Source organism: Temnothorax curvispinosus, unplaced genomic scaffold (assembly GCF_003070985.1).
Source record: "Temnothorax curvispinosus isolate PA1 unplaced genomic scaffold, ASM307098v1 QBEX01011432.1, whole genome shotgun sequence".
Classification (NCBI taxonomy): Eukaryota; Metazoa; Arthropoda; class Insecta; order Hymenoptera; family Formicidae; genus Temnothorax; species Temnothorax curvispinosus.
Window position 1 is genome coordinate 138,253 of NW_020221212.1, and position 25,553 is coordinate 163,805.

A 25,553-nucleotide genomic window follows, 5' to 3' on the forward strand; every position below is an offset into this window, starting at 1 on the left:
TTTTCGAGCGGTATTAATTTTTTAAACAATCATACGACATTGCCAGGATCGGGAACTCTTTGGAAAACGCTTTAATATGTTCAGAATTATTCGAAAAATATTTTAGATAAACCGGAACTGCGACATTTCGTACAGCATATCACACTATTCTCTCTAAGTACTTGGTTTTTGGGCGGTATTAATTTTTTAAACAATCGTACAACATTGCTAATGTCGAGAACTCTTTAGAAAATGCTTTAGTATGTTCAGAACTATTCGAAAAATATTTTAGATAAACCGGAACTGCGACATTTCGTACAGCATATCACCCTATTCTCTCTAAATATTCTGTTTTCGAGCGGTATTAATTTTTTAAACAATCGTACAACATTGCTGATGTCGGGAACTTTTTAGAAAATGCTTCAGTATGCTCAGAACTATTCGAAAAATATTTTAAATAAACCGGAACTCCGAGATTTTGGAAAATTAGCAGATAATTTTTTCAATGGATTTTTTTGGCAAAATCAACAGAACTATTATTAAAAAGTATTAAGAACTATAGAACTCGACTGCATGCGACAAGAACTGTCTTTTATTTTTGATCTGCTGGAAAATGATATGCCAACTTCACAGACACTCATATTTGCTACTTAATCACGCATGTAGAATGAAAATATTTTAGTCTATTTACCTTCTTTTTGACAAAACATCTTTTAATATTTAATTATTCATATGATAATGTCCATTATAATATACAATCGGTGTCAATAATTCCATCCATCTGAAGTTAGTCACGTTCGAGTCAAATAATAACTGAAGTAACTGAACACCTCGCGTCTATAGCTATTTGTGCATCATGACTGTTGGATCAACCAATAGATTTACTACATTTTTGGTTGAACCAACAGTCATAATGCACAAATAGCTAAACACAATGTGTTCAATTATTATTTGACTCGAACGCAACTAACTTCAGGGGGTCGATTGTGTATCTTGAAATGAGGTAAAAATTACAAAAGTGAAGAAATTCATTAGCATATCTACGATTTTATTTGTCAAAATCTACACTAAAAAAAATTGCTAGATTCAAGAAAATTAAATTTGAATCAAAAAAACCATTGTTTTGCCTATTTACAAGAAAATTATTTTCATAATTTGAAACATTTGTATTTTTAGAAAGAAAATTAATGTAGAAAAATTTTTTTTTTGAAGTAAGTAAATGTTATTTATTAAACAAAAAGTATATAATTCAATTGAATAACTAATATTTTAAACTATAAAACGCATTACAAAATAAAAGAAATTTTGTTTTTCAAATAAATATGCAAATGTTTAAAATAAGTAAATCTTTTTTTTTTAATGAATCAAAAGGTTTGATTTCTACAGTAGTAATAAGAAAATATATTTTTAAACCAAAAAACTGCTATTTTGAACAAAAAAAATCATTACTAAAGTTAAAAAAGTAATTTTTTGTTTTAAGTAAATTGTTAGTTGAATTAAATAAGCAATACATTTTATAAACCTTCAATAACAAAATATATTTTCAAATAAAAAAACTCATTTTTCAAAAAAAGGAAATATATTTTCAAAATAAAAAAATTCATTTTTAAATGAAAACCATGTTTACTAAATTTGAAAAACAATATCATTTTTGAAATAAATTATTTTTTTTTATATAATAAAAAAGTTAATTTATAAACCTACAGCAACAAAATATATTTTCAAATTAAAAAACCCATTTTTCAAAGAAAGAAAATGTTTGAACCAATTTGAACAAATAATTTTTAAAAGCACTACATAAAAAATAGGAATTTTAGCCTAAAAAAGAATTATACAGATTTATAATTGAAAATTGAATAATATATGTGGGTGAGCACGCCCCTGACTGACAACCCTGAGTGAGAACACTGGGATTGGAGAAACTCTGCTGAGCGGCCCTAGTTATAAAAATCGATGTTGAATTTTAATTACGCGAAAATGATACTGGCGACGCGCCGCATAGCGAGCGCGAGCCAAACTCTCTCGCCGCGCAAATAAATATTTATTTAAGTCAAAATATTTAATATTTCAATGTAATGTATTTATTTCATCAAAAAATATTTTTTTATCAGTGTATTCTATTCTACTTTCGATACTTTTAGATTCTAGTTCAGTTCTCTTTCTGACGTCGCACGTTTGACCACGTGTAATCGTTGTAATCATAATCGATATAGTAATCTGAATAAAACAAACTCTGATTTATCACCCGCCAACATTTACTAAATCATAATATTTTTATTTCTTTCATTAAAGAAAATATATTTTTATATTTTTTATTATTACAGATTTTTATAATTATTTGTCTACATTAAAAATATATTTATTTTATATGCAAGTAATTAATTTACTTACTTAAAAAAATAATTAGTATATTCAGATAAGTCATTATTTTATTTGAAATAACTTATTCTTTCCATTAAGCTTTAATTTATTTATTTTAATATAATTGCATGTTTAGTAAAAATCAAATATTTATTTAATTTATGATATTAATATTTAAAAAGACGATCTTTTTCATGTTAGAAAATAAATTGCTGTTTTTAAGAAAATATTATTTAAATTAAAAATTTTATTTGAAGAAAATTAATTACTAAAATCATAATACTTTTATTTTTTTTATTGAAAAAAATATATTTTTATATTTTTTATTATTACAAATTTTTATAATTATTTATCTGCATTAAAAATATATTTATTTCACGTGCAAGTAATTTATTTACTTATTTGAAAAAAATAATTAAATATATTCTGATAAGTCATTAATTTATTTGAAATAACTTATTCTTTCCATTAAGCTTTTATTTATTTATTTTAATATAATTGCATGTTTAGTAAAGCAAAGTATCTAATTTTTTTAAATAAAAAAATTTAGTTCGTAAATTTAATAAAATATTTATTTAACTTGTTTTATTAATATTAAAAAAGGCAATGCTTTTCATGTTAAAAAACAAATTGCTGTTTTTGAGAAAATAATATTTAAATAAAAAATTTGTATACTTAAAAACAAAAAAATTAAATGTTAAACAAATATTTCCAATATTTAAATAAATATTTGCAAGTATAAAATAAATTCTTCATAAAGTTACAAAATATTTCTTTAAATCAAGGAAATAATACTAAAATAAATATGTTTACTTAATATAAACAAATTTTTTTTTCAGTGTAGTAAAATCTGTTCACTTTTGTATTTTTTACCTCGTTTCAAGATACACAATTGACCCCCAGTAGGTGGAAGGTATTAATGACGCGGAGTGTAACATATTTTACGATTATATTCCATTGGTTAGACCTATAATAAGAGTATGGACACATCTGCCATTAATAGAGAACTATAGCGAACAATCGAGAGAGATAGCTAGAATAGCCTTCCCACTTTCGTACTTTTCACTTGGATGTTATAACTTTGTCTCACTCCCACTAACGTTTTCTTTATAAATGTCGGACCAATAAAAAATCGACCAACACTTGTCCATACTCTTATTATGAGACCCTAGCTATAATAAGAATCTGGCCATATATAAAGCGATTTTGTCCAAATCCTGCGAGAGAAAAGGATATACATTCACCATCGCTTTCTCTTTCTCTCTTATATCTCTTTCTCTTTCTGTTTCTCTTGTTTTTGACAAGAAATGGTGAACCAATCAAAAGTTTCTACCGTATCGTATATATGATCAGACTCTTATTATAGAGTCTCTACCGTTGGCAATATTCTAACGCTATCTGTTTATCATGGCAAGAATAACAAAGATCCTAAGAAAACGATGAGAGATGGCGCACATTAAGTTTAGTTACAATATATACAAACTGGAACGATCGCTGCTATAAAAATCCACGATAGGCGAGCGATATGAGAGAGAAGTCCCAAGTTCCTCTCTTCTCCTTGTCTAGCCCACAGCGTAGTCAAGAATGGGCAGAATGGAGTAGGGACAAGAACAGACCACTGCTCGAGACACCTTGATATGCTCTTTCTCATATCGCACAGACATATAGGAAGGTAAATATCAATTTCTAACAGCAGATTAACTTCAATTTCTGTTTAATTTACTTTTTATCTTTTTCTAGTTCTAAGAATTAGAAGAAATTGCATTGATAGAAATGAACATAAGACATCCTTTCATCGTCATCTGTAATGCAATGCGACTCAATTGTGCGCAGTCGAACCGAAGGATTCAAAAATGCTATGTTATGCTGTGCTTCTCCAACCTAATTTTTATAAAACATGAGAGTAAAATTATAAATTATATTTTCTCAAGCCAAAAAAGTTATTTTTAATTAAAAAATGTTTTTTTCTCCCCCCCCCCCAAAAAAAATTCCAAAGTTTTTTACTTTACTCTAATACTTGATTTTTACTGTTATCATTAATTTTTGTTTCCAATAATTATTGTTTGTAAAAAATATGGCGTTAAATTTTATTTAAAATAGCTTTTTTGACAAAATTCAGTTTTTTAAATTATTTTTTATAAAAAATTGTTTATGATATTTAGAGATAAATATTTTGAGATTGAAAGATTGATGGCATCATTATAACTATAAAAGTATTTTTTTTTTTCAACAAATATTTTTTATTAAAGGAAGATAATACGTTGTCTAGTTATGTTATTAAAGTTGTTTTGTCACTAAAAAAAAATTAAAATAACAAAGATATTTTCCTAAGTTTTTTATTTCATCTCCTTTTTAGAAAAAGATAAAAAATAAAAAAGTTTTTTAATCAAGTTTGTAAAATAGGATAAAGTGCATATTTCGGAGATCACATCCTAATTCGGATCAGCAAAGAAATGCTTCTCTAGCCGACTGTATTTAATCATGTGTAAATATTTTTCACTAATTGTCTATAGCTATAAGGGATAGCTATAGACGATAGCGAAAAAAATCCACATATAATAAATACAGTTGGCTAGACAGGCATTTCAAATTTTTTGATCCGAATTAGAATCTGATCCGAAATATGCACTTTACTCTAAAGCAGATAAGAGCCGTTGTTAAAGCATCGTTGTTAAAGCGAGAGATACAATATAATAAATTATTTTTTACAACACCTCCACGGAAAGTCCAACTTTCCATGCCTGTAGAGAAAGTGGCCAATTTCACGCCAGGGGTTACTTTCCTCCCTAGGGAGGAAAATTGGTACCCCGTATAGCGGGCAGAAAGTAAAGTAACGGGCAATACAAAATCGAGGAAATAATCCGATCTTCCAATTTGAAAATTGTAATGTAAATATTAAATTCACTAACTAATAAGACTTTTTTTGTAAAAATTATATTAATTTAAATAAATAAAAAAATAATTACTATTTCAAAAATTACTTGTACTAAAACTACTAATTTGGAATTGTTTTTTCTTAATAATATCACTAAATAATGAGATTACTAATTATATCTATTTACATAATATCTCTAAATAAAATCCAAAATCAATATCAGATTTAGTGCAATAGGGGAGACCGGGGCTGTGTTCACACTTTACGCTTTTTTAAAGTTTACTAAAAAACTAATAAAAATATTTGGCTAAAATTTTAATGGTATAACCTTTCAACCTTGCTATTAAAAAAAAACATAATTAGAATCGTTGATCTTTTACCATTTTAAAGAGGTAAATTTTTTAAGTAGGCAAGTCAAGCGTAGACAGATGCCCCATATGCGAGGCTATCTGTCCACATAATAAAAAACACATTATTTATATTAATTTTTATATTTATTTATAACATTATTTATTATTAATGTATAATATTGAAAAAACTGCCTAGTCGTTGGAGTCAAAGCAGTAGTAGGCACTTCGTGTAGATTTTTTGACAGGATTTCTGCGTGGAACTGACTTTTCTTTATATACGGTGGCATCTGATTTTGAGTCCGTTGCAAAATCAATGTGATGAGTTTCTTTTGTCCCCTCAATTTTTAAATCTTTTTTTTTATTTGGGGCCTTTATCCTCGGCAGCGTTTGAAGTAAAAAATACTCAATAATTTAAGACAAACTCATATTCAACTTGACGTGTATTTTTAAAATGAAAATTTGGTGACGATTCTTGAATCACAGGATCAAGTATGTAGGCTTGTAGGTCACCTTTTTACAGTAGCAGGTGAGAGTCCGAACATTTATTCCAAAGTCTAACGCTGTTTTTGCGAAAAGATTCTCGCTCGATTTTTATACTTTTAATCACTTAAAGTATAATTTTATTGGATATGTCTACCTTATCCGTCTTAAGGAAAATCTTTCTTTTGTAGTTATGCACCATTTATAAAAGAAAAATTCGTCATTGAAGTGTGGACACAGTACTACTATCTCAAGTTTTAAGAGACAAATGTCTCTACCATTGTAACAAGTAGTTGAAAAATTCCCTAAGATATTTAAATGTTGTTTGTTTTCTTACAATGCGTCTCTCGCAGATGCTATATACGTTAAAAGGAAAGCAAAAACAATTATTTACATTTTTCGACGGTCGAAAAATTTGCTGTGCGACAGTAGTTTAACTCAAATTAAAGTACACTGTAAAAAAATTTTGTAAAATTACAGGTAATTTTGAGACCCACTATAATAGGTGTAAATTTCCACATATTTTTAATTTGTGTAATTGTAATACAAAATTACTTTTTCCTTCCGTACTGTAATTTTGTAAAATTACAACCATTATATTGTATAATTACAACTATTAGTGGGTCTCAAAATTACCCACTATAATAGTAAATTTACAAAATTTTTTTACAGTGTAAGCAGTTCATAATATTATCAATTAATATACAGTTATCAGCTGTGAGAAGCGTCAAATCTTAATTCCGCATTATCTAAAATTGGCAACATGTTAAAGACTGAAAAACGTGGTCGGGGCTATCTGTCCTATTTTTGATGGGGCAATGTGTCCACACTTCAATGATGAATTTTTCTTTTATAAATGGTGCGTAACTACAAAGAAAGATTTTCCTTAAAACGAATAAGGTAGACATATCTAATAAAATTATATTTAGAGAGATTAAAAGAATCAAAATTGAGCGAGAATCTTTTCGTAAAAACAGCGTTAGACTTTGGAATAAATGTTCGGGCTCTCACTCGCTACTGTAAAAAAGTGACCTACGAGCAACTACTTGATCCTGCGATTCAAAAATCGTCACCAAATTTTTATTTTAAAAATACACGTCAGGTTAAATATATGACTTTGTCTTAAATTATTGAGTTTTCTATTTCAAACGCTGCCAAGGATAAAGTAAAGGTTCTAAATAAAAAAAAAGATTAAAGAATTGAGAGGACAAAAGAAACTCATCACATTAATTTTGCAACAGACTCCAAATCAGTTTGACGCCACCGTATATAAAGAAAAGTCAGCTCTACGCAGGAAACTTGTCAAAAAATCTACACAATGTGCCTACTACTTCTCTGACTCCAACGACTAGGCAATTTTTTCAATATTATATATTAATAATAATAAATCTCTACTATTATATAAAGGGGAAAAGTTTGTACTGTTGTTCGGAGTAATCTTAGAAACTATTAGACCGATTTTGAAAGTATTGTATATGAAGTAGGGGTAGAATTTCCCGGGGAGTGCTATAGGGTGTATAGTTTTTTGTTACCGATCTTCTGGAAACCGGTTTTTCTAATTTCTTCAATTTTTCGGGAAATAATTGATGGAACCTCAAAGAATTATATATAAAACAGGGGTAGAATTGGTAAATGTTTACAATTAGGGCCTGACCTCCGATGACCTTGACCTTGACATATGTTGTCAAGGTCACCCTCCTGAGTGATCTTCAGAAGGTTTTAGTCGGGAGTCGCTTTTTATTAAAAAGTTATTAACAAAAAAAAGTTTGGCGACCTCACCGATTTCAATGACCTTGATATATGTTGTCAAGGCCATGACCCCGAGTGACCTTCAGAAGGTTTTAGCCGTCGCTCGTTATTCGTTAAAAAATTATTAACAAAAAAAGTTTGGAAAATACGTAGTTTAGATGACGCGCTTTACAAGTATTTAACTGTTTAAAGCACGTCACTAATCTACATAGGTTAGATGACGCGCTTTAACAGTATTTAATTGTTTAAAGCGCGTCAACTAACCCATGCGTAAACCATTTCGGGGCTACCGCACCTCCCCCGAAAGCAGGGGGGGTGTGGGTGAACCTCGGTTCGCGTAAAAAGTGTATGCGTGAACTATTTCGGGGCTACCGACCTCCCCCGAAAGCAGGGGGGGGTGTGGGTGAACCTCGGTTCGCGTGGAAAGTGTATGCGTGAACTTTTCATGCGTGGAAAGTTAATATGCGAGATGCCACATGGGTTAGATGACGCACTTTAAAAGTATTCAACTGTTTAAAGCGCGTCATCTAACCCATGTAAGTATTCTTTGCTTTAACAAACAGACTTCAATTTATCAACAATTTACTGCTTTAAATGTTGTTTTGGTAAAGCAGCGACTTTCTCGCAAAATAGAGTATTCTCTGCTTTAAAGAAAAACGTAATATTAGTCGTTTATGCCTCTCAGTACTTAAAATAACTGCTATATTTTCAAAACTTTTTTTGTTTATAACTTTTTAATAAGAAGCGACCCCCGACTAAAACCTTCTGAAGGTCACTCAGGAGAGTGACCTTGACAACATATGCCAAGGTCAAGGTCATCGGAGGTCAGGCCTTAATTGTAAACATTTACCGTAGAATTTTCCGGGGAGTGATATGAAGTGTATAATTTTTCGTTACCGATCTTTTTTGGAACCGGTATCCGAAATTTTTCCAATTTTTCGGGAAATAATTGACCGAATCTTAATAATTGTATATAAAACAGGGGTAGAATTTCCTAATAAAGGGGTTACCAATTTCTGTCTAAAAAAAATCTACGTAATTGTTCTGATTTCTGCAAATTTTAAGATTTTGAGCTAAATTTTTTTTTATGGATAGAATATTATTATATTGAATTTAGCGAGAATCGGTAAAAGGGCTGCCGATTTTTGCTTAAAAATTGTGTAAGTTATATATCGGGATTTAATCACGGATACTGATATTTCTAAATTTTATATTAAATATTGAGAATTGAGAATTGAGAATTGAGAATTAAGAATTGAGAATTGAGAATTGAGAATTGTTTACCCAGGCGTTTTTTTGGGAATTTTGAGATTGCTCGCTCGCGATGTACCCAAAACCTCGATTTTTCAATTAAAAAACCAAGGAATAAAATCGGTAATCGGTAAATCGGTAATCGGTAAGTGAAATATCGAGGTTCTGTATACATCGCGAACGAGCAATCTCAAAATTCCCGAAAACACGCCCGGGTAAACCAAGGGATGATGTCGCTGATCGGTAAGTGAAATATTGGAAAAGCGGAATTGACTCAATAGTGTGAAACTCGAGTAGAAAAAGACCGGTTACGACATGTTTAATCCACGAAAACATTTATGCGGTCCGATTTGAAATTAGAGGCATTTAGTTATAATTTAAATTACGAATATCAATTTCATCCGAGTGTAATAATTGGGAAAATGGATGTAATATGTGATCATTGTCAAGTAAAAAAGTTTAAAACTTAAGCACCTAGAATGTGTTATTCATGCAGGAAAGTTAAACTGCCGTCTTTAAATCAACCGACACACTCCTTATGTTTGTCCACAATAAGGATATTGAAACACAAATGAAGTCGTTTCAAGAAAAACGACTCCCGGGCGAAGCCCGGGTAACCAGCTAGTAATATTATAAATAAGTATAAAAATTAATATAAATAATGTGTTTTTTATTATGTAGACAGATAGCCTCTCGAATGTGGACAGATAGTCCCGCATATGGGGCTATCTGTCTACGCTTGACTTGTCCACTTAAAAAATTCGCCTCTTTAAAATGTTAAAAGATCAACGATTCTAATTATGTTTCTTTTTTTAATAGCAAGGTAGAAAGGTTATACCATTAAAATTTTAGCCAAATGTCTTTATTAATTTTTTTAGTAAACTTGAAAAAAACGTAAGGTGTGGACACATAACCCTAGTCTCCTCTATATGTATAACAAATGTGTTTTTATTTTATATAGATTAATTTACATATTGATTTTATTTATATTGATTCTACTTTTCAACTCTGTAAGCAAAAACATTACAATGCATTTAAAACTGAATTTGAATTAAGCTAATTTATGTTTGAGAAACATAATTTTATTGTTAATGTTGCTCTGGACGAAACTTATTTTTCCAATTTTCAATATAAGACAGTTAATTTTAAATATATAGGTATTAGACACAAACAAGTCTGAAATGTTATCATATATTTATGAATATACAAAGGTATGTTTAAATAAAACACATACACGCGCACGCATATTCACGTAAAAATTGGCCAATTGCAGACTATGATTACACGGCGGCCTGTTCGTGATTTGCGTGTTGATAGTGTTAGTCGTCGCGGCTTTAAGCGTAGTCTGAGATTGGCCAATTCTCTTGTTTCTCAAAAACTACTGTTCAGGATGAAAAATGGCAAATATCTTTTTGAAAACTTTCTTGTTGTGGTATTTTGATTCATAAATTTCGGGACACCCTATGTTATATTTAAAATCATAATCTCACCTCTGTTAAGTTATATGTATATATAGCACACCCACCACAAAAATACATCTTAATACATATATACATATGTCAAGATAAAAAAGTGTAACATTTTCTTCAGATAAAAAAAGATAAAAAGTGTAACATTTACTTATTTGTAACATTTGTTATTATAATTATACGGCAGGAAAGATATATCTTAATTAATATATTAATCAGATTTCTCAGAGATCAAGGTCATTATCAGTTAGAAATCTATTGAGCTTGGCTATAGGTAAAAGTAACCATTTTTATCCTCTTAAAGCTTACTTTCTTTAAAAGTAAAAGATTCTTCTATAGATCGATATATTTTTAACTTTATTTAGAAGACAGTTATTCAAAATAAAATTTTTTAAGAAAACATTAATAGGAGTTTTAAATTTTAAAAGTATTTAAATGTTTAAAATTATAATTATGTAATAACGCAAATTTCACAATTTATAATTATGATTTATATTAAAAACATATTGTTTTCTTTAGATAAATAATTCTTAATGTATTGTATTCTTCCGAAAGTAATCCACAAATTTTGTCAAAATGATGATTACTTACCTATTTTACCGTTGGGGCTGTACGGATCATAACTGCCGGTGCTCATAGGACTTGCATATCCATTATTGCTAACTTGTTGATGCGTGAGCGGACTGGAGTGGGCCATCGAAGGTTGCTGTTCTGACAATTGCTGCTGTGAAGTGGAGTAAACCACGTGCTGGCTCTGTAAAGAGTTCTGCGGTGATCCCGGACTGTTCGTCGCCAGCCAATCGTCCGACCTAGCTGTCTTATTGCTGTTAGCGATACCGCTGAAGAGATTATTTCCGGTGCCGATCGGTCCAGTGGCTACAGCGGTTACCGTCGCAGGCGACGTCGACGTCCCCGTCAGATGATCCGGTCTCTCAGCCTTAACCAATGTCAAGGATGCAGCGTTGGCGACGACAGAAGCAATGGCACCGACGCTCGTAGCAGCGGTGCCGCCGTTAGTGTCCATACTTGAATCACCACTGGTATCCATACCGGGAGTTATTGTCGTTGTCGCCGTCTTTGCAGTTGTCGTGGTTGATAGATTAATTGCTCCTCTTAACCTGGATGGGGCTGCCAGGACGACATCCCCCGTAATGACAACTTCCGACCCTTCATTGTATCGCGCTGCTACATTGCTACTTATTAAATTGGCAACTGTGACAGACCTCACTTCCGGTCCCGTGATATTAAATGTTTTCTTGTCGTCTTCGTTTCTAGACAATGCTTCTTCCTCTTGTTTTTACTGGAGCTTATTGCTTAAATATATATATATGTGTGTGTGTGTGTGTGTGTGTAAGTGTGTGTAAGTGTGTAAGTGAGTAAGTGTGTGTAAGTATGTGTGTAAAGAGACCGAAAATTATGAATCTTTTTAGTTATTTTATCTATTTAGTTGTTTCGTAACGACAAAATACTTTCGATAAGTTTGTCAAGTTACAAGCACTCAATCCTTAATTTCTCCAATGATTAATAAATGCTCCAATGTATCGATCATTGGAATATCTTCAAATGAAAGAGTTGATAGTTCCAAATAATTGGATTATTCAAACTTAAGCTTGAGATAAAATAATCACAGCCTCTAATACATTTTTTGACATGCACGTGTGTTAGCTAGTGTTTGTTATAGCTTCATAATTGAAGTTGTTGTCCACTGATGCCTCGAAAAATCTGCAACACGAAAAAAATTGATTCCTTAAATTTATATCATTACACGACACATTCAACAATTGTAATTAATATGGTCCTGTTCTAAAGTCTAAAGGTAGAAGCACATAAAATTGCAGGAGCCATGAGCAGAAGGCAGAAAGTCTGCTTTTTTTATAAACAATTTGTATGTATATATATTATGTATGTATTTGTATGTATATAATTTTAATAAACAGAATTTTTATTATAGTTACACATTTTATTATGTTTAAAAGTTAATTATACACGATATGTATGTATATACGACTTATTATGCGCTATTATAAAGGTGACTTTAATTTTTGTACTGCATCCCTTAACAAACATCCAGAATTTTAACTCTGTAACCGTACATGCGGGTCGTTTACGTCCTTAACATGATGCGACTATGTAATATTTTCCAAAAGTTGAATAATTAAATTAACAATTGCAAAATCAATTTTATAATATTATTATTGTTTAAACTTATAGTTAAGATCTCAAGGAACACTTATGAATTTTTTCAGAATTTTTGATAAAGTTTAAGGTTTGTTTAATATGCCACTGTGCACTGATACAAACCCTTATACCGTTAGTGGGTGCTGAAAAAGAGTGTACGGTTGCAGGGCTCAATAAATTAACATAACATAACAATAAATACACGAAATATTGTATAATGTCTGTTATAATAAAAAAATCATAATATCAGAATTTATATGGGCTGGTGAGATGTGTAAGTGTATGAAGACAATTATAGATTATATATTTTATAATTATAAATTTAATTTATATATTTTTCTGCTATATGTATGCATGTATGTGTACTTAAATACTTATACGTAAATAATGTAAATATATATATGCATATATGTATAGGATAACTGGGGGGAATATGCCACTCGTTATGTTTAACAAAGCTACAGCTAGGAGCGTTGTTGTAAATACTGTGAAATTGTTAAAAATATTATATCTGACGTTTTGCCCAAGTTTTACCTACATCCTGTTAGTATTATAGTTTTTATGAGGTAAGTACAGTATGACAAGTATGACAACGTGCTTTTTAGAATTTTCTTAGTGTTTTATATAAGATATTCTTCAAGCATTACACTATTTTTAACTCGATCAGTTTGTCGTTCTATTAATATTGGTTAGGATGAAAGTATTCAGTACGTCGCCGATTCGTTTTACTGGCAATCGTATAATACAGGCTCATTTTAATATAAAACTGCATCTTGGGAGAATATGCTGTCAGAATGTGCTGGATTGATACAATGAGTCGAAGACAAACTCGATGAGATTAAATGAAACTGTATCTTTATTACAACTGTGATCGCTAGTACACACGTGTTTTATCAAGAAGCGATAAGCGAAAAGTGTAGCGCGGTGAGTCTCAGTAACTAAAGTATCTATGAATATATAATATCACTAGAGCGGAAACATAGTAAAATAACAGAGTCGATAATCTACCAATAGAAATAAACCTTTACCCTAGTAACTTTGTGTGAAGCTATTATAACTGTAAACCTGAGATAAGTATAAATAAGTATAAATTTGAATGTATACGTTAACTTTGTTCAACATATGCCACTATTATACTTAGATAGGGGTAAAATCCCAGTATTGTTTACAGCTTCCTAACCTAGTAGCAGGATACTGCTAGTAGGTTAGGAAGCTGTAAACAGTATAAATAAATATTTTGCCGTATAAATATTGAAAAAATGATTTAAAAATATTGAAAAATGTTGAATAAACATGTTTATTTCATGCGCTAAGATTATTATAGGCTACGTACTTAATATTTTGCAAAATTGAATTCCGAATAATTTAGACTACTTGTAGCACACAGTAGAGTACTATTGAAATGCAAAGAAAGTAATAAAAATATTCTTTTACGTGTTTTTAGACAAGAATGCCGTTCTAAAGTTAAATTACTATACATGTTTGTATATGTGGCATATATTATCCCATACTTTGTGGCATATTACCCGGTAATATGCTACTTTTGCAACACTTTTGTATTTCTTTTTTTTTTAATAGTAAACAATCAAAATATTTCATTAAAACCATATATAAATAACAGATAAAAGAAAGAAAAAGAAGACCAGTATCCAAAGATACCTCAAAAAGAAAGAAAAATAGGAAAAAAATCATATATTTTTCTTAAGTATAGCATATTCCCCCGAGTTACCCTATTGTAAATTTTCTCATAAAATATGTTTTTAATTACTGAAGATTATATTCACAAAAGTAATTATATCAGATTACAATTTTTAGAAAAAATTAAAAGATCCAAATTAAGCAAAAAATTAACAATTAAAAGTTTATGTAACCTGGGCATAATTTGTTTTAGTGTTCTAAATTGAGTAACCTATGTTGCAACGATGCTATTAGTTCAGTCAAATAGAGAAAATTAGAAGGAAATAACTAATGAAGTTTTGAAACTTGGCTAAGATGTTATTCATTCAGGCGTACTATTATAAACATACTAAAAATTCCGAACTCAATCTGTTGCGCTCGAGCCTCCATCTTGGAAAAATGGTGCTGCAATTCAGTTTTTGCTTATATCTTGCTAACCATTAGCGATATCGAAATTATGTATATATAAAAAATAAGACTTATAAAATTCTCTACAAAAAAATTATACAGGGTATCTCATTTTAAAAAGTTGTAGATCTCGTCAAGACGTTTTAAAAACATTATAATAAAGCTTTCTTTTGGAAAGAATTTCCTGAGATATTTAAAATTTTGTTATAATATTTTTGATATAAAATATAAACTATCTCGTAAAGTATTCACTTTTCGATGACTTTACCTTCATACCTTTATACGTAGAATAATGAAAAAAATCGATTGTAAAAAAACAGAATCTTTTTAAAAAATTCGATTGCATTTTCTAAACGCATTCAATTTTGCAAAATTGCAAATGTAAAAATTATTATTATTATTTGCTTTCTTTCATTATTCTACGTAGAAAATTATGAAGGTAAAGTCATCAAAAAGTGAATACTTTACGAGACAGTTCATATTTTATATTAAAAATATAACAAAATTTTAAATATCTCAGGAAATTCTTAATGAAAGAGAGCTTTATTATAGTGTTTTGAACGTCTCAACGAAATCTACAACTTTTATTTTAAAGAAAAAATCAAGTTCCAGTTAAGAAATTAGTCTCCTTTAACATTTCTTGAAAATGACTACATGTATGACATGACATTGTAATTATATGTCCCCCTTCAAACCAAACAACTTTTTCGTCTTTTTTCTAGAATCACAAATAAAAAAATTTGTGGGAAGTGATCGATTAAAATGGGATACCCTGTATATATTTTTTTCGTATTTATTTTTATTATTAAGGTAGTTCGCTCGTGACAATACCATCAAAAAGTTAATGATAGACAAATAATATATAGTATTTGGCTGGGATTGTCCGCGTTATTCATGTGTGTGTGTAAGAATCCCATATACATATATATATATATATATAGACATGTGCTATTAGATTTTCAAAGGTTAGCTGTCATATGCTGTCCACCGCTGTCAGAAATTGTGTACTTTACGTATCAATTGCTTCGAAACTAGGCGGTCAAAGGTCTTGTATTTTTGTAAGAATATTCTTGCAAGTCTCTTTTATCGTCTCTTATTTTTCATTAAAACCGTAAGAGTATTTTGATCTCTATAATTAGAAACGTAACATCGGAAGCTATTTTCGTCCTATAATACATGTAAAAAATGCTAATTTTGACTTCCATCAATCCTTTTCTAACTGCACGTGTAAAGCGTGTTTACATTAATATGCTGTCCAAATTTTACAAGATTCCTAAGAAAATGAATTTACGGACGTAGGGGAGACCGGGGCTATATATATATATATATATATTCGTGACACTGCTGAAATTTTTTCGCGGGCCTAACTTTAAAATGCTTGCTGCTAGAAACCTAGTAATATGTCTCTTAGTGTCCTCTAGGTACCAACGGAATGGCATTTGCGTGTCAACTATTTTTCTCTCTCAGTGACAGAAAGTCTGATTTCAAGTGCTCAAAGTGAAATTTTTCAAATCCCAAAAATTTGTTTTCTCGCCGAATAAAATAATAAGAGATCCGAAACGGTAAGTTGTATTCATTCACTCGACTTCACTAAGCATAATGCATGAGTAGATTTTATGGTATTCTTTCTTATCTCTGTAAGTCACGGACAATAAATGAGGAAAAACCACGCCGGGGCATTTCGTGACACGAGCAATCGGGGCAACCAAAAAAACCACGAATAAGCGTTCAAAAGAAGAACCAGTTCGCAGGGGCCGTGAACACTTCGAGAAGTGGTTCCCCGTAATCGAATGTGATCGATGAGAGCGATTAATGAAATAGACACAATATGTAAATTATAAAAAATAAGGGCTTTTTCAAAGTATAAAGTAAATAAAAATTGTAAAAACAAAAGAAATCCATATAGTTTGTTCAATCAGAGAAAGTGTTACGCATTACCCTATGGCCTGTCACGAATTACCCCGGCCCCGAGGCAATTCGTGACACATGACACATCACACAGCGATACATTTCTTGATATATTTAGAGACTCGTGAGAGAAAAACCTATATATTTTTTTACTTTTAAACTAGAGAGGTGGACGATTACATTGCACTAATAAAAATTTTTTTAATATTTATACGAAGCGAGAAAAAATTCGAAACAAAAATGTGTCACGAATAGCCCCGGTCTCCCCTACTACCTTAAAATACAATATTTTAATAATAAAAATAGACACGGAAAAAATGTAGGGTAGACCGGGGACAAAAGTAACAGGGTACAGTTGTAACATCGTGAATATTTCTTAAATTATAAAAGGTACGTGTGTATGACCGCGAGGCGAGATCCGCTAGATAGAGCGGCATTTGTTCCTTAGTTCATTGCCGCCCCTCGCGGAACGTGCACGTGTGCAGGAGAAGAAGTTACTTTTTTCTTTCCTGAAGTAAGTTTTCTTACGAGCATAAAATCTGAAATATTTTTCTTTCTTTATGCCGAAGGTATAAGGTTTTATTTTTATATGTTTTAGTGATTATTTATGTTGATGATTTGCATAATACGATTGACTTTCATCCAGATATTTATGTAAAAAATTTACTTGAAATCATAAAATATCATTAGGGGACAATTGTAACATTAATGCCTGGGGACAGTTATTGTAGTGTTACAATTGTCCCCGTTGCTCGGGGACAACTTCAACTTAACCTAACCCTTTAAATATATATGATAATAAATAATCTTTCAGTTGAGAAAACAGTATTATTTGTTTCTGTTTGCTATAATGTAAAAATACTGATATTGTCATGTAATAAATTATTTTATCATTAAAGTTACATTTTTTATAGAAAATTCGTAAGATTGATTACATAAACCTACTAAATAACCATTATTTTGTTTATAGATGATGTGGTACAATCGTTCCCCTCTGCTGTTACAATTGTCCCGGGGGTTGGGACGGTTGTAACAGTATTCCTCATATTCTTTAAACAATAATAACTTTTTTTCTAGTTACATTACTGAATTCAGCACAAGAAAATTTTGTAGTCAAATAAATTCTACATCTAAAGGTACAGGTTTTTTTTACGTAGATATTATATTTTAACTGTTATAAAATCTTAAACTCAAAATGTTACTTTTGTCCCCGGTCTACCCTATATAACTTTTTTGTAGAGAATTTTATAAGCTTTTATTTTTTATATAAAACATAATTCTGATATCGCTAATAGTTAATAAAATATAACAAAAAAACTGAATTGGAACGCCATTTTTCCAAGATGGAGGCTCGAGCGCAATAGATTGAGTTCGGGACTTTTAGTATGTTTAATAATACGCTTAAATGAACATATTTGCCAAGTTTCAAAACTTCATCTGTTATTTCCGTCAAACGTCGAAATTTGTTCCTATTTGACTGACTGAGCTATATATGTATATTGACAATCAGCGGTAATTAATGCGCAACTGAAAGATTTTAAATGTTTTTCTTTAAAAGAAAAACAATAATAAATTTCCTGTGATTTTATTTAATTTTATTTATCTTTAAAACTGTTTCTATATATATCAATATTATTTTTACGATTTTAGAGATTTCTTACATATAAACACATAAGATTTTTTATTGTACCTACTCTTACAATTTACTTTTCAATTACTTATTTATAAATTAATTCGGGTTTCAGCGTTAAAATATAAAAATGACGCTAAAATACAATTGCATAATTTCTATTATCACTATTTAAATTTTATGAACAACTTTTCGATTGACGCAAAATTTCAAAAATCTTAAAGAATAAAAATTGTAATAAGAAAAGAAGAAAAAAGGACTAGCAAAAAGAAAGAAAAAAGACAAGAAACATAAAGAAAAAGGAAACCAAAGGTGAAAAAGGAAAATTGAAAGAAGAGAAAATAGAAAAGGAGAAACAAGATAAAAAGAAAGGGGCAGGAAGAGTAAGAAGAAAATTACGGAGATGAGGACAAGGACGATCAAGAAAAGAAGGGAGTAAGAGGTAAATCAGAACGCTGGAATATTATAGAAAGAGGCGGAGTAAAAGATGGGGAAAAGAAAAAAGAAGAAAACAAAGACGAATACAAAAATGAGAGAAAAATGAAGACAAATACGTTTAACTGACAAGAAATTGTATCCTATTGAAAGGTAGAGTCTTATTTGAATAATATACTTTAAAACCATATAAATTTATTGCATTATCGATCGAATTATTCGTTTTCTATTCCCTACTAGTCTTTTCTCATGATAGAATTCAGCGCAAGGGAGGAGTCTAACCTTTAATATTAACCCTGACCCTCATCTCATTGGTCGATACAGCAATTCATTCCCTACGTTCTACACTGATATTTAAAATCACAATTCTAATTTGACATTTGGAATCTTTACTTTGAACTTTATCATCAATTCCTTGACTTTGAATATGATTAAATCAATATTACAGAATATATACAAGTGTCTACAAAATAACCTATATATATAAAAATGAATGTATGTATGTATGTATGTATGTCCTTTATGCATTACTACAGTTTTCAATCGAATCTTAAAGAATTATATATGAAACAGAGGTAGAATTTTCTGGGAAGTGTTATAGAGTGTATAGTTTTTCATTACCGATCTTCTTGGGAACCGGTATCCGGAATTTTTTCAATTTTTCGGGAAATAATTGACTGAATCTTAAAGAATTGTATATAAAACAGGGGTAGAATTTCCCGGGGAGTGTTATAAATTGTATAATTTTTTGTTACCAATCTTTTTGAGAACCGGTTTTTCTAATTCTTTCAATGTTTTAGGAAATAATTGACCGAATCTCAAAGAATTGTATATGAAGTAAGGGTAGAATTTTTCGGGGATTGCCATGATGTGTATAATTTTTCGTTACCAATCTTTTTGGAAATCGGTATCAGAAATTTTTTCAATTTTTCGGGAATTAATTGACCGAATCGCAAAAAATTATATATGAAGTAGGGGTAGAATTTTACGGGGAGCGCCATGATGTGTACAGTTTTTGTTACCGATCTTTTTGGAAATCGGTTTTTTTAATTTTTTCAATTTTTCGGGAAATAATTGATGATTGAATCTCAAAGAATTATACATGAAGTAGGGACAGAATTTCCTGCGGAGTGTTATAAAGTGTATTATTTTTTGTTCCCGATCTTTTTGGAAATCGGTTCCAAATGACCGAATTTCAAAGAATTGTATATAAAAACAGGGAGGGAAGGAAAGAGGAAGGGAGAAAGGGAGAGGGAGAGAGAGAGAGAGAGAAATTGATTGATTGATTGAATGATTGATTGATAAGTATATTTATGCCCAAGCATAGCTAAAGGGCAAATATAGCAAAAAATAGCAATATACAAAATAAAAATACAGTGACACGCAACTTAACTTTAAACGCAACTTAATACTAGAAAAGCGCATAATCTACAAGCAAACTAAAAATAAAAAAAACACAATGCAACTAAATCGAACGCAGGTAATCCTAGGAGAAGAGTATACTACGAGTACTCTATACACAATTACACGCTAAAATATCAAGGAACTTAGTCTGAGAATTCGGATGACAGCAGGTACGATCGGAGGAGATTCTTAAAAGCTGCAATAGTAGTAGCTGATGTAATATTGTCCGGGAGAGAGTGCCAAAAATAGATGGCCGATATCAGAAAAGAATTTCTATATATTTCCGTTCGGAAAGCTGGGATATGGAAGGTTTGCGAAGAAGAATTTGCGATTCGAGTGGATCTTCTGAGCGATGGGCTAAGTGGGGTAAAAAGTTCACTCAGATATGCTGGCGAGCCCATGTAGATGATACGATACATTTGACAGCCAAGAAAATACAATCTTCTATTTTCTACGGACAGCCACCCTAGGCGTCGTCGATATTGCGTTATATGCTCGTCTTTCCGCAAATCAAAGATAAATCTGATACAGCAGTTTACAAGTCTCTGTAACTTCAGATTAAGTTCCTTGCTCAAGCCATGATAGACAAGGCAGCAGTAGTCCAAGTGGGGTAGTACCAGAGATGTTACCAGCTTGATTCTAAGTTCGGTGGAAAGTGAATTCTTACTGAATTTCAATTTATACAACGCATGATGGACTCTCTGCGAGACATGCGAGACATGCTTATTCCAAGAGAGATTCGATTCGAAACAGACTCCAAGGTTTCTCACCTCACTTACATATGGCAAAGGCGTGTGATTAACAACAATAGGTGGTAATGCATTCAGATCAATATTGTTGATATTTATTCCACTGCCAAAAATAATGACTTTGGATTTTGCAGGGTTCAGTTTCAAACCATTGACATTTGCATAATCGAAAATAGCGTTTGCATCTTTGGAGATTAAGTTAAGGTTGTGGAGGAGATCAGAAGGAGCACATAAACGATAAATTTGAACATCGTCAGCAAATATCATGTAATCGGAATAGATCAAGACTGTACCAATGTCATTAATGTAAAGAGTGAACAAAGGTGGACCGAGGACAGAGCCCTGCGGAACACCACACAGAGTAAAAAGCCAAGAGGAAAGGTTACCCTCATCATCAGCGACAGCCTGAGAGCGACCAGTAAGGTATGAGAAAAGCCAGATAAGAGTGGGGTTAGAAAAACCCAATTCCTTGAGTTTAATCAGAAGTCTGAGATGTGGTACTGTGTCAAACGCCTTGCTGAAATCGAAAAGGATCATGATTATAACAAGTCCAGAGTCAATCGCATTCTTTATATCGTCACACACACGCAACAGCGCAGACTGAGTGTTATGATACGGACGAAAAGCTGACTGTCTCTTATTGATAAGATTATGCTTAGTTAAATAGTCAGCAATCTGTGAGGCAACAATACGTTCAAGTATTTTAGACAACTCAGGCAAGTTTGCAATCGGTCTCGTGTCAGATGGGGATGAGGGAATGCGAGTCTTCGAGAGAGGGCAAATGAGCGCCCTCTTCCACTGAGACGGAAAGGATAACTGTTCTAAGGAGTAATTAAAAAGAGCAGTTAAACAAGACGAAATTGCAGGCCACGCCAACCGCAATATGTAGAGAGGAATACCATCCACACCTGTCGCATAGGAATGAAGTGGTCTCGCAGAAATAAGTTGAAAAATCGTGAGAGGCGTAATCGCAGAAAAAGCAAACTCAGGACGCTCGGATGGACAAGCAACACGAGCAATAGCAGAAATAAAGTCCTCATATAAGCAAGGCAAATGAGCATCAGAAACAGAGACGTAGTGTGCATTCAATTGACTAGGTGTGAAATAATGTAGAGGAGATACTAGAGAAGACTTCACAAGACCCAGACGTGCCAACTCTCTCCACAATTTTGCATGGTCGGTAATGGTTTTAAGAGAGTTAAATTGAAACTTACTTTTGGCACGTTTAATATCCAAGTTGAGCTGGTTACGAAATTGTCTGTATAAGAAATAACCAAGTGTATTGTTTGAACGTTTAGCACGCTTATAAACCTGGTTGCGAATGCGAATTCTGGACTTAAGATCGCTTGTAAGCCACCGCACAGAGGGCTTTTTAATGATAAAAGCACGCTCTGGTGCAACCACATCAAGAGTATTGAGAACAGTCTCAGACAGTACAGAGCAGAATCTATCAACTAGGGACGCAGACGATTGGTCGCAACGAACATTACCGCATTTAGAGGCAGCACTAACACAAGCCAAAACCTCAGGACCCTCAATTAAGGACTGAAGATGGTCAAGGAATTCATCAGCATCAATAGCTCGATAACAGCGCCTTACCATGGTACGCTCTGCGACTAACTTCGTGCCCAGTGAAAGCGACAGTTCAATTAGATCATGTCCCGCAATGAACGGGCATTCGGATTTGTAAAATCTAAGGACTTTCTCGCAATCATCTACTGCTAGGACATCTAGCCATGAGTCAGAGGTAGCCGTATGATAAGTGGCGTCGGATTGAATAATACTCATGGATAGACCAGACATGAGATCACGCAGGAAGTTAGCTTCAAAACTATTTGTCAGTAGGTTACAATTTAGATCGCCACCTATGATGATGTTCTTGTAGAGATGAGAGGCATTAGCAAGTGCTTGAGCAAAATCATGAAGGAGAAATCCCTTCGGTCTTCTATATACTGACGCAAATAAGACAGTTTCATTACATGGCAGTCGAATCTCGATCATAAGAAATTCAGGGGCATTAATATGAGTTGCAGCAGAGGTCGCAATCAGCCTAGCCTTGAGTGAGTGATGGATGTAGCAGGCTACGCCCCCACCCATACGTCCAACCCGATCGTGGCGAATCAAAAAATAGCCATCTAAGGCCACAAGCTCATCAGAAATACCCCCATGAAGCCAAGTTTCGGAAATTGAGACAATGTGATACGGGTTAGACTCGAAGTGAAGCCTGACAAGCTCGATGTGACCACGAAGGGAGTTAGCATTGAACTGCGCAACTCGAAATTCAGATTCGTCACGACTTGATCGCTTCTGCGGATGTGTCCGGCACGGTCAATCAAGGCGAGTCAGATCTGCACTAGAATCAATGTAGATAATAGGCGAACCGTCAGACTGTCTCACGCAGATCCGTCCATGCCTCACCCAAACATACCTAAATGACCGCTCCCTAGCTAAACGCTTTGTCTGCTGCAGCAGCTCATAGCAATCCTTAGAGAGTAGTTCGTTAATGTGAACGACGGTTTTGGAGTCATTTCCGCAGACCTCTCCCTGCCTAAGGACACCCTTAGCTCGCTTCTTCGAGATTATTAAATCACGGACAGAGTTGGAGGTCACAGTGATAATGAGCGAGTTCTTAACTACAGAAGCACTAGAAGGAGTAGAAGCAGAGTCAGGGAGAGATCTACGGACAGCTCTTACGTTCAGGATATGAGGCGAAATATCTGGAGCACCGAGCGCTACCAGCACGCTACGAGCGACTGCAGAAGGAGCAGCAGAAAGCGGTTCCGGCAACCCAGACACAATAATCTCACTGGCATTGTCATCCTGCCGATCCAAGCGAGTCGTTTTTAGCTCTTGCAGTTCCCTCTTAAGGGCCGCGTTCTCGAGTTCCAAGGAGGAAATTCGCTGAGTGTTATTAGCTACGGTCTCGGATAAGCTATTAATCAGATCGAGCTTACTGTTAATTACCTCATTAGTTCGCTGCTGACTCTCAATGAAGGCTGAGATTCTAAGATCAGACCGAGTAATATCTTCGTTAATTCTCTGCTGATTGTCAATAAACGCAGAGATCTTTGAGTCAGACAGCTTCATCTGCTCGATCAGACTTAACAAAAGCTCATTCGTCGCAGGCGGTGGGGTCGACTGAGTACGCGAGTCAGCAGAAGAGGCCATATTATCAAACTCAAATACACGCGCGGTATTATCAGTTATAGGTGTAAGAGGGGGTATATCCAGTGACGATAATAGAGATATACAGCACGAGTCAGCGTATCTTGACACTGAATAAGACCTAATGCAACCAGGATGAAACGCTCTGCTACACCCACTGCACTCAATCGACCTATGAGCAATCGACTTTCTACACTTGAAACACGTAGGCTGCATGTGAATTCAGCTTTAACTGGCCCCGACACAAGAAACACGTAAAATTAACATGCATAAGGTTCGTACAGATATTCGCAAAGCCAATCCAAGCAACCGAATGAGGCACACGCTGACACTCCGCGTGACAATTCCGCCAAGCCGGCAATAGTTTTGTTCACCGATTGTCGACTGTCAATGTCGATACACAAGATTGATCGCGCACAGGTCCGCCAATCAGATCACACCGGCACCGCCAACCGCATCCCACGCAGGTCAGCCAACAGGATTACAGGGCATGCACACCTCAGAGAACCGGTGTAGAAAGGAGCAGATCAGATAGCACATGCGCAACAGGCGTTGGCGTCCCTCCAGAAAGATTCTCGAAAATTAGGTTAGAATCAAGAGAACATTCAACACGCAAATTCCGAGAATCAGGCAAAAGCACCTGAAGAAATATGAATAGCTCGTGACGAGCTACAATTGAACATGCTCACACCTGCAACAAAAGAGCCCGAAGGCAGCTAACGGCAGAGATATGTCGAATAAAAGCGAGAGCAACACAACAGACGTGCACGCTGTACTCACGAGAGAGAGAGAGAGAGAGAGAGGGGGGGGAGAGGGAGAGAGGAGTAGAGGGATAGAGGGAGAGGGAGAGGGAGAGAGGAAAAGAAGGAGAGAGGGAGAAAGGGAGAGAGGGAGAGAAGGAGAGGGAGAGGGAGAGGGAGAGAGGGAGAGAAGAAGAGAGGGAGAGAGGGAGAGAGGGAGAGAGGGAGAGGGAGAGGGAAAGGAAGAGGGGAAGGGGGAGAGAGAGAGAGAGAGAGAGAGAGAGAGAGAGAGAGAGAGAGAGAGAGAGAGAAAGAGAGAGAGAGAGAGAGAGAGAAATTGATTGATTGATTGATTATTTATTATGCCATAGTCAATAGGCTTTAGGCAATACATGAATAATTAATGTATAAATGCATACAAATGAAGGCTACATAAAAAAAAAATAACGAAATGCAAATGAAAATAAAAAAATAAAAATATAAAGAACAGTAATAATATTGCGGATGTGCATCGTGCGATATGTGAAGGAAAAGTAAACGTGATGATCCCGCGCGAAGGACGAAATAAATAAATGAAGAAATTAGAGATGAAGAATGAGATCAAAGCATGCTACTCGTCCCTCGCGAAGGATTGACAGATAAATATAGTAAGCTCGCATATACGCAGATGACAAGAAAAATAGTAAGAAGGACTAAATAGTAGCTTAAACGTATCTAGTATATGTACGATGTACAGTATGTTAAC

The 25,553-nt window shown here is 33.1% G+C and overlaps 1 protein-coding gene across 4 annotated transcripts in view; it reads right to left on the reverse strand.

The window, feature by feature from the left end:
* Positions 1-25,553, reverse strand: part of LOC112461460 (ecdysone receptor-like) — a 153,159-nt gene that overhangs the window by 65,617 nt on the left and 61,989 nt on the right. For all 4 annotated transcript variants that reach the window (XM_025026705.1, XM_025026704.1, XM_025026703.1 and 1 more), the window contains one exon: positions 11,106-12,236. In XM_025026705.1, coding sequence (XP_024882473.1) covers positions 11,106-11,562 — 457 coding nt within the window. In that variant the 5' untranslated portion in view covers positions 11,563-12,236. The remainder of the gene's footprint in view (positions 1-11,105; positions 12,237-25,553) is intronic.